Source organism: Thermothelomyces heterothallicus (assembly GCF_042370625.1).
Source record: "Thermothelomyces heterothallicus CBS 202.75 unplaced genomic scaffold P884_scaffold_17, whole genome shotgun sequence".
Taxonomy (NCBI): Eukaryota; Fungi; Ascomycota; class Sordariomycetes; order Sordariales; family Chaetomiaceae; genus Thermothelomyces; species Thermothelomyces heterothallicus.
The window spans coordinates 369,485-381,555 of record NW_027192578.1 but is presented as its reverse complement, the minus strand read 5'-3'; the positions used below and the strand labels follow the sequence as shown (position 1 = coordinate 381,555).

The following is a 12,071-nucleotide window of genomic DNA, read 5'->3' as shown; positions in this document are numbered from 1 at the left end:
GGGGGGGGAGCTCGGATTCCCCTTGGAGCTGAAGCTACAAAGTGCTTTTGGTCCTCCGAGATTTAACCAAAAGGTCGCTGACACATAATACTGGATTGAGCCAACTCCTCGGGATGACCAATACCCGATATAGTGCTAATGCTGTCATTGTGACTTAAAACTTTACTAAGAACGGTAGTTGTATGTTAGGCACCTTATTGCAATACCTTATTGCAGGTACCTCCCTTACTCGTGACATGGTTCGACTCCTATATCGTGCTTGTTGTGTCATAAAGCCTCTATACTAATAATAGAAGGTATGTATCCCGCGGCCTCTTATCCTACTCCATCATATGTTATGTATAGCACAGTCCAAACAGGCCAATACGACGTTAAACCACCGACTTCCAACCACCTACCCCCATTCGTCTTCTTACTCGCTGACCCAGTCATAGACCAGCTGCAGCTCGACCCTCTCGCTGCCCTTGGTGATGAGGACGTTCCTGACGTGGCGGCGGACGCCCTCGATGGTCTTGAAACCCCAGATCTGGGTGGCGGTCCAGCCGTTGTCGTAGCTCTCGACGTAGCTGATGACGTGGGTCTCGCCGTTGGGGCCCTTCTTCTCGTCGTCGCCCTCGAGCCAGCCGCTTCGGAGGAACTCGTCCGAGATGTCGTCGGGCCCGAGGAAGCGACTCTTGCCGCGCACGTGGCCGAACAGCCAGTCGCTGTGGTCGCGGAACGTGTCGTCCAGGCATCGCTTCTCCGTCGAGCCCTTGATGCCGCCCGTGCCCGTCTGCTCAATCTCAATGTGCGTCGCCGGCGGGTTGGCCGGGTCCGACGGCGGCGACGGCGGCGCCACGAATTGCTTGACCGTGAGCGTCAGGGTCGCCATCGACACCGCCTTGCGCGTGACCCAGCCGACGCCCTGCAGGGCCAGCCCTGGCTCGATGTTGGACGAGAGGGTTTTGTTCTGTCGGGGGAGGTTGGCGGTGGTTTCGTCAGAAACGGCGGTTCCTCCTTCGGAATCACATGGCAATTTTTGATTCATTTCTGGGGGTGTGAGCGGGTGGGGAGGCGGGATCCGCGAGCACGTACCATGATCCACTTGCCATTGAGGTCGCCGATGTTCTTGTTCGCGGGGGCAGCCATGTTGGGCGAATCGTATTGGTGTATGGGATTCGAATGTGGGCAGGGTAGAGGTTCAGGTTATAAAAAATACTTGGTGGGAGAGAGAAGAAGAAGAGAAGCAACAAGTCACGGCGGCCCTCGTTCCTTCTTGATCTTAAGTATCCACGTCGATCCCCAGCCTGGGGACCTTACTTGTGGGGAAAGGAGTCGCCGTCACAAGAAGAGAAACCTGAGGTTGCACGCACAATCGGCCTCGGCGACCGAGGTAAAACTGCTTTGGGAGCTTGGTCGCACAGGCTGGAGGTCCCGTGGCAGACGCTAGGCGAGATGCCAATTGCGACCCAGCCCACCGATTGGAAGCCCTGCCTTGTCCAAGATGGGTGAGAATGAAACCCGTAACCACTCTGCAGGCGCCCGGAGACCACGGAGCAATGGCGTGGTATCTAACCTGCTCCATGGTTCTTCCCCATGGGGCTGGGTACTTGGGGGTTCTTAGGGCATCTTACGGAGAGATACCTCTATTATATTATGGGGGGGAAAGGGGGGGGGGTTGTCCGGATGTGCTTGGCCCCTCTCTCTAATCGGCACGATTCCGTCGCGTCGCGCGTTCCCATCCTGCCGCGTCAGGCACAGCCGAGGGCTTTGCATGGATGTTCTCTCAATCATGATACGATGAAATTGGCGTTGAGCGAGTGGTATCTAGAGCTAGCGCGGATTACGGGTAAGCGTACATAGTAGGCCAGGTACAGTACTTTGTATGTATGTATATACCTACATACCTTGAATTACATACCTAAGGTAGGTTAGGTAGGGTGTAAGGTACCGAATTAGGTTTGTTGGCTCGCACCCTTTCGAGTTCGGTTGGTCGTCAATTTGCTCTTATTTGTATTTCCCGTCAGCACTAGGTATTGTCCTGATAAAAACTACGAATTGAGGTTGTCAACCGGAGGTAGGAGGTTTGAGACACTTTAGTCTTCTCCTGATTCCCCTCCCCCCACCCCCTTTTCTTTCGTGCAACTTTGCAAAGCTGAGATGGGTGATGGGCACAGATACGGGCCCAGATTTCCCCGTGTCCTGGAGTCGCAAGATTGCCGCTTAATTACTCTGTAGGGTAGGGGGACCTTCAGTGCGGGGTAACGGAGCGGCCTGCTCTGCAAGGGAGCCCCTCCCAAGTCGGGTTTCGCTCTCTCTCTCTCGCCCGAGGTCGTCATGTGAAAAGATGGAGCTCTTCTTAATCCCGGAGGTTCAGAAGGGCGAATATCAACATAAAATGATCATCGTTGAAGTCATGGTAGGTAGCAGGCGGTGAGCAGCGAATTCTCAAGGAGCACTCCTGTGCTAAACGTATCAGCACCTTAAAACCCGCATATCTCCTGAGCTCTTTTCATTACCCTATCACACTTATCTCAGGTAAACAGGCACCTTGATTTTCTGAGAGATGGCGGTGCCTTGGCCAACGCATACAATCCGCCTGCTGACCTGATTTTGGGGACTACACGTCCACGAATAAAAGGATTTTGTTTTGTCCCATGATAGGTAAACTATTTGTTCAAGTAGGATATCCTAGTATTACACCCCAATTCTTCCCGGTTTCCAGGGGATACGTCTCGCCCACATTAGTCCCCTCGCTACATTGGCGTCATGGCCTGACGCCTTTTTTTGCTCTCCCGTCCCGCAAAGCCTTTACTCCCAATTCACGCCGACAAACTCCGCATCGTATCCCCGCCATAAACAGGCCATCACGGCCACCAGTTCATTCTCTTGTAGCTCTCAATCACCTCCTCCACCAGCTCCTTGTTGATCTCGGGTTTCTCATACTTGAACCCAACCACCTCCTCTAACCTGGAGCCGTCCATGCTGAGATCGGTATCCTTGAGCAGCTCCTTCTCCATAAACGGCGTCAGCGGGCCCGGTCGCGTGATACCCGCCTCTGCGAGCAGATCGGCCCACGGCCCCAACAGCTCGTCGTTCACATCGTCCACGACGCTGTCCAGGTTGAGCTTGGCAAACGTGCTGATAAGCTGGCCTTGGAAGCCCGTCTCGATGCCAAACACTTCACCGATGATGTCGGCCATGGTCCCCTGAGTCGTGGCGCCCTTGTCGACCACGTTGAAGGTCGGAATGGGGGAGCCCATCGCCTTCGCGTCCCAGTTGTCCTTACCGCCGCCCGTGTACCAGCTGGCCACGGCCCAGAGCGCGCGCACCACGTCGTGAATGTGCACCGTGTTGGTCCGTAGGTCCTTGGTCCACAGCCACTTCATCTCCGACTCAAGCGCCTTGTACACGCGCGCCATGCATAGCGCCGTCGCGACCCACTGCGAGGCATATGGCCCGTAGACGTGGGGAAGCCGCACGATTGCGAGATTCAGCCTGTTGTAGAAAACAAGTTCGGTCAGCATGGATGGCTCCCATTTCTGCTTCGTTCCTTTCCCCACTGATCCGGCACCCTAGTTGAGAAAGACGTACCCTTCAATTTTAGCAAGCTCCTCCTCCGCCTGCAGCTTGAAGACGGCAATCTTGCTCCACGGCTTGAGCTTGTCGGTTTCCTTGCTCGGCGCCGAGTCTGACTTGTATACCATTCCTGTGCTGAGCTCGACGAAGCACTTGACGCCCCGCTTGGCCGCCTCCTTGCCCACCGTGAGCGACAGATTGAGCGACCGCAGCTTGTACACCTCGTCCTCCTGCGAGTAGCGAGTCTCGCCGCCGCAGTTAAAAACGTAATCCCATTGTTTCCCGTCGGGCCTGTCGAATATCCTGGGGAGGGATTCTGTGCGAGTGCGGAAAAGAAGGAACCAACCGTTAGCTACGTGGGCGAGGGATATATAGGAGGGATCCAGATTTAGAGGCAAGGGCGCGCCTTGCAAACTTACGTTCTCTGCTCGCATCGGCCTGCACAAATTTGGACCCGGCACACGCCTCCTCAAACTCGGGCGGTAGCCATGCCAGTTGCGGGAGCACCTTGTCGACGATGCGCACCTCGGAGGCGAGTTTGTTCTGGTGTATGTAGAGGGCCAGGAACCGGCCAATGTAGCCGAGACCGCCGATGATCAACACCGACGGCTTCTCTGCCATGGTGACTTTGCGCGCGTCTGTGGCTCTATCGGCGATGCGTTCTCGACGGTGGTGGGTGGTGGTGGTGATGATGGTGGTGGTGGTGGTGATGGTGCCTTGAGGGCGAAGAGAGGGGCGAGGGAAAAATCCAGGGGCGGGAGAGCGCGGGGTCACAGTGTTTTTTGAAATCCAAACTCAGCTGTCCTGCAGTAGTCGTCGTCGACGTCGTCCCCTAAGTTATTGTTGTATGATGCGTTTGCCTGGCAGCGGCGGTCAATGGGCGTAGATAAAGGTCGTACCTCGGGGAAAATGAGCTTTGCCCTATTAACTGCTGAAACGTGTGATCTTGGGGCTTTTTTTTCGGGGGTGGGAGCGACAGAAATGATGGCTGACAGGTATGCCCTAGGAGGGAAGGGGAGTAGGCGGGGACTTCGGCAGGCTTCGAGAAGTTCGGCAAGGAGCACCGGGGGCCAGCAGGGCAAGGAAACCCGGAACGATGGGGCAATGCCCAAAACAAGACCCTCTTTCACCCACCAGGAGACCCGGACAAATGGACCACGTTGGCGTCATTTTGAGCCCCTAATTATTATCCCATAGTTGAAGCTTGAGCCATGTGTGAAGCATTTCCGTCTCTAGTTGCTCTCCAGTTCCTCTGACGCTGCCTTATTGCCGCGCACTTGCCCAACTTACTACGCGCAGGACAGAAGAAAAAAAAAGAAAAAAAATAACATGACCCTAGTCCCATGAGCTGCAGGAGGTGTTTGCAGGCAAGGAAACGTTGAAGCACGGCGCTGCAGGTGTCCGCTGACAGGCTGCAAGCTCTCTCCTGCAAGTGGAGCTTTGGGGGTGTGAAGCCTTTCCCGGTCGTACGCTAGTTTAACTCCTACTTTTTGTAATCTGCTTCTCCTTTTTTCCAGGTTTTGCCTTTAAGGCTCCCTAGACTGTCGAGCATTCGCCGATCACTTACGCCCTGACAACTAGCTGCCCTTTTTTCAAGCAATGACTACTTTGTCGCTCCCTCCCGTTTCGAGCTCGCGCTCTCCTGTTCGAACTGACGAAGCTGTCACGAACCGGAATTCCAGGATGTTCGTGTCAAAGCCTCTCCTGTCGGCCGCATGATCCAAACATCCATCGACAAGGCCTGGCCAGGGTTCACCTCAGTTCCCCCGGCCACCTCGCCGTTCGCGGATTGGGGCGGATTGGGGCGGATTGGGGCGGCCCAGGCAAACCCCTCCAAAACGCATATGACGACCGAACGCCCAGTGTGAAGATCGACCGGGGGATCTTAGTGTAGACAGGTTGATACGGCAGCAATCCGAAACATTGGCAGCGCCACAAGGTTCCACTGCCGCCGCCCTGGCAACTAGTGTAGCATTCTTCAGTGCTCCAAACTCGGTGCATACGCTGCGAAGATTATCGGCGCTCGATACTACAACATAGCAGACCAGGCAATCATCGTCATACTGGATGCAACATGCTACTGGCGGGAGAGAGACCCGCGTTTGCCATCGCCCATTCGAGGCAAGCTGTCGTCCACTAGGAGTGCGGTCCGTGCTGATCTGGCTGTTTGCAGCTCCTGGGTCAGGGGGGGCCATCAAGGATCACCTCTGTAACCACGCACGCATGCGCGCTTGGAGTTATGTCCACGACAAATTGAAGCCGCGCACCGGTTCCCGCTTCGTTCGCAGCTTATAACTGGCCATCCCTGTGATCGAATTCGGCCTCCTACGTAAGCCGAGGCCACTTCATCGCATTTTCAAGCTTTTGCTGCCAAGGAAAGAGGTGCTCACCAAGGCGTAGTGGAGACCGAGAGCAAAACGACGAGTTTACTCTCCGGTGCGGAGTACCAAAGCATACACTACTAGACGCCAAGAAGGGGACCAGTCAGGGGCAAGCCCCAGTCTGTTGACAGTCTCAAGTACCCTACGAGACTGCTGTAATCCGTATGAACTGCGTCCAGAGTGAAACGAAGCAGGGCGATGCATCGACCCTTTCTGGAAGATTTCCTAACTCGGCAATCGATGGACAGCACTTTGTTTCAGCCCTCAGAATCGGCTGGGGAGATCGACCCCTTCCGGGGACCAGTCAGTGCCTGGTCGGTGTGTTCGAGTACGTAACTACATAACTACACGACACCAGCCACGCATTGTTTAATCTCCCTCTGCACTTGGTGTGACCAGTTGATCGACAGCTCTTGTACGCGGGAGGCTTCCCAACGGCTGGCGAGATACCGCCGTCATAGCTTGCCGGCCCCTCTTGTTGGGCCGTTGGTCCTTCGGCATGGTGCATCGTCATCATCATCATCACCATCATCATTATTACCGACTTCCGTTGTGTACTTCGTACAACGGGCTTTCTCTCCGTGTCGATTGTCTCTCTCTTTTCTCAATCCACCCTTTTCCCACGTCAACCCGACTCTCCACTCGCCCAATGGGCTATTGCCCCTTAATCCTGCAGAACTTTGACGTGGGAGCTGCCTCCCGGCTTCGGCACGGTGGCAAATAGCACCTTTCCCGATCCTCACGATCGGCGGTGTGAGAGAAAGAAAAGAAAATAACAGAAGCAGTTGTCCACCGTGTTCCTTTTTTTTTTTGTTTTTTTGTTGCTTTGCAAGCTGGCCGGTGTGCGGTTGTGGAAACAGATGTCATTCATGGCCTTCTGCAAAGTAACCCTTTCATATGGGATATGGGCTGTTTCGGAAAATAGCACGTTTTTATTTTATTTTATTTTTTTTTTTTTCCACTGATTCGGTACGCAGTGCCCATCCATGAGACTTGGACAATGCTCGGGAGGATACGTGCTTGGCTGCCTTGGCCTTGGATTTGATGTCCTTCCTTCTCCCCTGAACAGGCTAGATGAACGCACCGCAAATTTAAGAAGGTAAAGAGGGTCTACACTAGGGATAGTGTACGGTGTATTCCGTAATGTGTTGACACACCGTAGTGTGGTCCAGGTCCGTTGACTACATACTGCACACTACATACAGATGTGTACCTTTCCGTGCCGGGGACGTCCTACGGTTGCCGAGACACGGGTCGACGGGTGCCGAGGCGATCCCGATCTTCCCGCCCTCCCTATGCACACATGGCAATCGGGGTGTAGATTAAAGTGGGATTTGCGACCCTGAAACGGGGCCCACCGGAAGCTCCCCCATTGTGGAGGTTTCAGATCTTCAAGTATCGGCGGCCCGTTGGTCCTGGGTAATCTTAACTTGTACTTTAGTGTATGCGTCATGTCTCGAGCCTCTTCCGGCGGTGGCGGTGGCGGTGGGAGACGACAGACTAGTGCATGTACTTATCTTGAGCTTTTGATTATGAAGAGCCGTCTTGTAATTTCCACGAGCCTGGAGGGAGGAAAAGGGAAGGGAAGGGAAGGGAAGGGAAGGGAAGGGAAGGGAAATGCGCGCGGCAAAACTCGGTAGCATTCATGGATATCGTGCATAATATTCAGGGTTCCCCCCGCTCATCTCCGCATACTCCCAATCAGCTCCCGCTGCGTCTCGCGATCCCGCTGGTTTTCGCTCAGGCTCCCGATGCTGCGCAGGTCGCCCACGACGTCCTTGGCCTTGCCGAAGTAGACCTCCTGGAGCAGGTTGCGCATCTTGAGCTCCATGTCCTCGACGAGGCGGCCGATGTTGGCGATGTGGCTCTCGTCGTTCTCGACCGGCAGGTCCTGCTCGACCTGGCGCGTCATGTTGCCGCTCAGGTCGACCTCACCCAGGGTGGCGCCCTTGGTGGCGAGCGATAGGATCACGGTCGATGTCAGGCGGTAGTTGGCCGTACGTCCGCGCTCGCTGGCCTCGAAGACATGGATCGAGTCCCAGACGCCTGACGAGGCGCCGTCGCTTGGGGTCGAGGCTGGCGGAAGAACACGCACAAACTTTGATCAGCCACGGGAGATCTCAAAGAAAGGGTCCCCGGGCCGGGGGGGGGGGGGGGGGTAGGAAAGAAAGAAAGAAAACTCACCCTTCTTGAGCAACACAACCCCCGCAAAGCCGTCGTCCAAGTTCCACAGATAGACCGAGCTCACGCCGCCCTCGTAGTACAGCTCCCGGTAGACGTCAAAGGCCTCGTTGGCCTTGATCTCCATCTTGCGGACGCGCTCGCCGGGGACGGCGCCCTCGCCGGCGCCCTCGTTGCTGCCGCCCGGCCCCACGCCGCCCGGGCCGGCCTCGTCCAGCGGCGGGTCGAACTGGTTGCTCCAGGGGGAGCGGTAGCTATCGCCGTCGCGGTTGTAATCGCACAGCAGGTAGTCGCGCCCCGTCTGCTTGCATCGGCGGACCGTGAGAGGCTGGTCGACGGACGAGAGCAGGTCCTCGGTCAGGTCGGGCGCGAGGGTGATTATGTTGTTGAGATGCTCGGCCGTGTGCTTGGGGTTGAGGCGGCGGAGGAGGTCACTTGCGGACGACACGAGTTAGTGTGGTTATGGAATGGTGGGAGAAGGAAGAGGAGAGTGGGAGAGAGAGAGGAGGAGAGAGAGGGGAGGAGAGAGAGAGGAGGAGAGAGAGAGGAGGAGAGAGGAGGAGGAGGGTGCGGAGGATGAGGTGAGATACACATGGAGGACATTGGTTTGGTTGGGTAGGAGGGGAGGGAAAGGTTCTTACAGTGCGGAGTCGAAGGGGTCTGGAGTCGTCATCTTGGTCGGTTCGTATGTGCTCTATTTCTGTAATGGCCGCAATTCGAGAAGCCGTTGAGCTTGCAAGCGTCCGGCTTTGGGCTCGCGATGACCTGTAGTCGGGTGTACCTAAGGTATTGATGTCCAGCGTCGCGGGGTTGCAGGTGCGGGTGCAGGTGCAGTGATTCCACTTTGAGGAGCCGGCTGCCCTGTGGGGGAATGGCGGGGCTCGAGGCTCGTGCACTTCCAGGGGCAGCGACAGGGGTTCACAGCCGGAGAGCTGCCCGTATGTTGTAATCCGTGCTTGAGCTTGCAGTAAGTTAGTGGGGCCGTTCAGGAACCGAGCAGCGGGTCCCCTCCTGGCCTCGCCTAAGGTACGGAGTAACTCCAGTACAGTACTCCGTACTTACTCGGACAACGCACTCGCCAAACGTGCAACTGCATCAAGCCACGTCGGGCAGGCCCGAGGTTCCAAAGCGATCGGGGTTAGAAACCATCAATGGCTGCTATTCCTCAAAGCAAAAATATCAATCATGACGGCTCCTAATAGCGCGGCGCAATATCGCGAAAAGCCCAGCAAAGAGGCGCGAGGGTCGGCTCCTTCGGCCGAGAAAGGAAGCGATTCAAGGTTGGGGGAGCAACTCTCGGGTGAGCTTCAGTCTGTCACAAAAAAAAAAAAAAAAGATGATTATTCTTCAATCATTGAAAAATAAAAAAAGTCGTTATTACTGACAGTGACTCAGACAGTCTACTTGCCGGCCTGATACCCGGCCTGATCCTGCTTCATCTTGTCGTCGCCCCCTACACCAAGGTTGAGGAGTCGTTCAACATCCAAGCAGCCCATGATGTGCTTGTGTACGGCACGCCGACGTCCGACGTCTACCAGAGGCTGTCCAGGACCTATGACCACTTCACTTTTCCCGGTGCCGTGCCCCGCACCTTTGTCGGCCCGGTGCTGCTGGCCGGGCTCGCCCAGCCCATCATCGCTCTGGTCGGGTTCCAGCACGCCCAGTTCGTCGTGAGAGCCATCCTTGGCCTCTTCAACGCCGCCTGTCTCCTCGTCTTTGCTCAGAACCTCAGGCGCGCATACGGCGCCGGGACTGCGAGATGGTACCTGCTCCTGCAAGCGAGCCAGTTCCACGTCATCTTCTACGCCTCGCGCACCCTGCCCAACATGTTCGCCTTTGGCCTGAGTACGTACCTCTCTGCTGGAAACTCCGGGGGTGGCCGCCACCTCAGCAATAACCAACCCACCCACTAACCTGACCTTACTTACTCTTCCCTCTCTCTGCAAAGCAACTCTGGCCTTTGCCTTCTTGCTCCCGCATCCCACCAACCCCAAACTCACCGTGTACCGCCAGCGCATCTCCATCGCCCTCCTAGTCTTCGCGGCCACCATCTTCCGGGCCGAGGTCGCCCTCCTCCTCGCCACCACCGTCCTCCACCAGCTGCTCATCCCCGCCCTCGCCCTCGAGCGCGTCCTCTTCCCCTTCGCCGTCTCCTTCCTGACCGCCCTGGCCGTCTCGGTCCCGATCGACACCTACTTCTGGCAGGCCCCGCGCCCGCTCTGGCCCGAGCTCTCCGCCTTCCTCTTCAACGTCGTCCGCGGCGGCGCCTCGGGCTGGGGCGTCTCGCCCTGGCACTGGTACGCCACCTCGGCCCTGCCGCGCCTGCTGCTCAACCCGCTCGCCTACGCCGTCCTGCTACCCCGCGCGCTCGCCGATCCGGCCCTGCGCCGCGCCGCCTCCCGCCTCGCCGCCCCCGCCGCCGCCTTCGTCGCCCTCTACTCGGCCCAGCCGCACAAGGAGACCCGCTTCGTCCTCTACGCCGTCCCGCCCCTGACCGCCGCCGCCGCGCTGGCCGCCAGCGCCCTGTTCCGGCGCAGGCGCAAGAGCCCGCTCGCCGCGCTGGTCGCCGCCGGCTTGGTCGCCTCCGTCCTGGCCTCCTTCGCCGCCAGCACCGCCATGCTCGCCGTCTCGGCCCTCAATTACCCCGGCGGCGAGGCCCTCGCCTTCCTCAGGCGGTCCGTCGCGGAATCGGCGGGGCCGCCGGACGACACCGCCGCCCCGGCCGTCGTCTCGGTCCACGCCGACGTCTTGGCTTGCATGACGGGAGTCACGCTCTTCGGCACCAACGCAGATGCTCCCACCCCAGCAGCAGCAGCAGCGGCGGCGGCGGCGGTGCCGCCAATCTCGGGAGCGAGCAGTGGTGGTGGTGTTGGTTCGTCCGGCGGTGCTGCGGAACCCGTCATGGTTCACCACCGCGTCGGAACAACCACAACAACCGGGGACCGGAGCCGGGTGCGGCTCGTGGTGGACAAGACGGAGGACGCCGCCGTCCTGTCGAGCGCGGACTTCTGGGCCCGGTTCGACTTCCTCCTCGTCGAAGACCCCCGCAAGGTGCTCGGCGGACCGTGGGAGACCGTCGGCGTCGTCAAGGGGTACGGCGGGATCGAGGTTGTTCGACCCGGTACCAAGGAAAAAGAGGAGGAGGCAAAGGAGGAGAGGGGGGACGGCATCGAGCGGAAGACGCCCAGGGTCGTGGGACTGGGGGAGACGGTCGCCCTGTGGAAGCGGCGGGTCAGGGACCTGACTGGAGGGTGGTGGGTCGGCCCGAAGATGGTGGACAGGATATACATCCTCAGGAGGTTGAAGGATAGGGATGCGCCGAGGACGCGAATCGCCGTTGACGCAAAGTAGGCCAGTCAGTCGCTGTGCCATTATGTAGTAGTGTACACTTTCCCCTCCTTCGATGTCTTCTCATCTAATGACCGAGACTTTACCTTGCACAGACAGACAAAACTCCGCGCCAGAGACCGCGTTTTTTAGTGACATCGCAGCGATTCCAAAATTAGCACCATGAATATCAACAACGAGCTGCTCTTCTTTATTAACGCGACGTGCGCTAGGGACCGCTTCAGGTTCAAGAGGTCGACGACCAAAATGGCAAAACCTCCCCGAAGCCAAAAATAAGCCCGTCCAGTATTAGGGACTTAGGAGAACGTACGTACGCTCCATAGAGGTGCATAAGGTGTGGTGTGAGGAAAGCGTGGAATGCCAGGTATGCCAGCCTGGAATCAAGGTCGCGCGACCAGACTTCTGTGATACATGCTGACTAGCCCGTTTCTTTTCGGGGCTATTCCCCGTCCGTAGCCGTTACCATTTCCCATCGTCGCCCAATTATCCCTTGTCCTTTGGTCCTTTCTCCATCTTCAAAGCTGGCGTTCAAGCTCTTTGAGCTGCCTACCCGGAAGCTGACCGTAGGTCGTCGTCCAAAATGCAACGTGTCCCCCAAAAGTA

General features: G+C 57.4%; 5 protein-coding genes across 5 annotated transcripts; 2 read left to right on the top strand and 3 right to left on the bottom strand.

The window, feature by feature from the left end:
• Nucleotides 1-147: 147 nt before the first annotated feature.
• On the bottom strand, nucleotides 148-950 carry P884DRAFT_261459 (uncharacterized protein). The gene has a single exon (XM_069441560.1). It carries the CDS (start codon nucleotides 869-871, stop codon nucleotides 413-415), a length of 459 nt encoding a protein of 152 aa, XP_069296164.1. The 5' UTR covers nucleotides 872-950; the 3' UTR covers nucleotides 148-412.
• Nucleotides 862-1,666, top strand: P884DRAFT_261458 (uncharacterized protein). The gene is made up of 2 exons (XM_069441559.1): nucleotides 862-949; nucleotides 1,075-1,666. Exons 1-2 carry the CDS (start codon nucleotides 927-929, stop codon nucleotides 1,427-1,429), a joined length of 378 nt encoding a protein of 125 aa, XP_069296163.1. The 5' UTR covers nucleotides 862-926; the 3' UTR covers nucleotides 1,430-1,666.
• Nucleotides 1,667-2,846: 1,180 nt separating this feature from the next.
• On the bottom strand, nucleotides 2,847-4,179 carry P884DRAFT_204553 (uncharacterized protein; the record flags this gene model as incomplete). The annotated part of the gene is made up of 3 exons (XM_069438585.1): nucleotides 2,847-3,477; nucleotides 3,574-3,874; nucleotides 3,978-4,179. 3 exons carry the CDS (start codon nucleotides 4,177-4,179, stop codon nucleotides 2,847-2,849), a joined length of 1,134 nt encoding a protein of 377 aa, XP_069296162.1.
• A 3,441-nt stretch (nucleotides 4,180-7,620) lies between these two features.
• Nucleotides 7,621-8,793, bottom strand: P884DRAFT_278797 (F-actin-capping protein subunit beta; the record flags this gene model as incomplete). The annotated part of the gene is made up of 3 exons (XM_069443230.1): nucleotides 7,621-8,015; nucleotides 8,124-8,554; nucleotides 8,762-8,793. 3 exons carry the CDS (start codon nucleotides 8,791-8,793, stop codon nucleotides 7,621-7,623), a joined length of 858 nt encoding a protein of 285 aa, XP_069296161.1.
• Nucleotides 8,794-9,228: 435 nt separating this feature from the next.
• P884DRAFT_330792 (glycosyltransferase family 22 protein) lies at nucleotides 9,229-11,761 on the top strand. The gene is made up of 3 exons (XM_069445699.1): nucleotides 9,229-9,420; nucleotides 9,516-9,965; nucleotides 10,069-11,761. Exons 1-3 carry the CDS (start codon nucleotides 9,306-9,308, stop codon nucleotides 11,469-11,471), a joined length of 1,968 nt encoding a protein of 655 aa, XP_069296160.1. The 5' UTR covers nucleotides 9,229-9,305; the 3' UTR covers nucleotides 11,472-11,761.
• The last annotated feature ends 310 nt before the right edge of the window (nucleotides 11,762-12,071 follow it).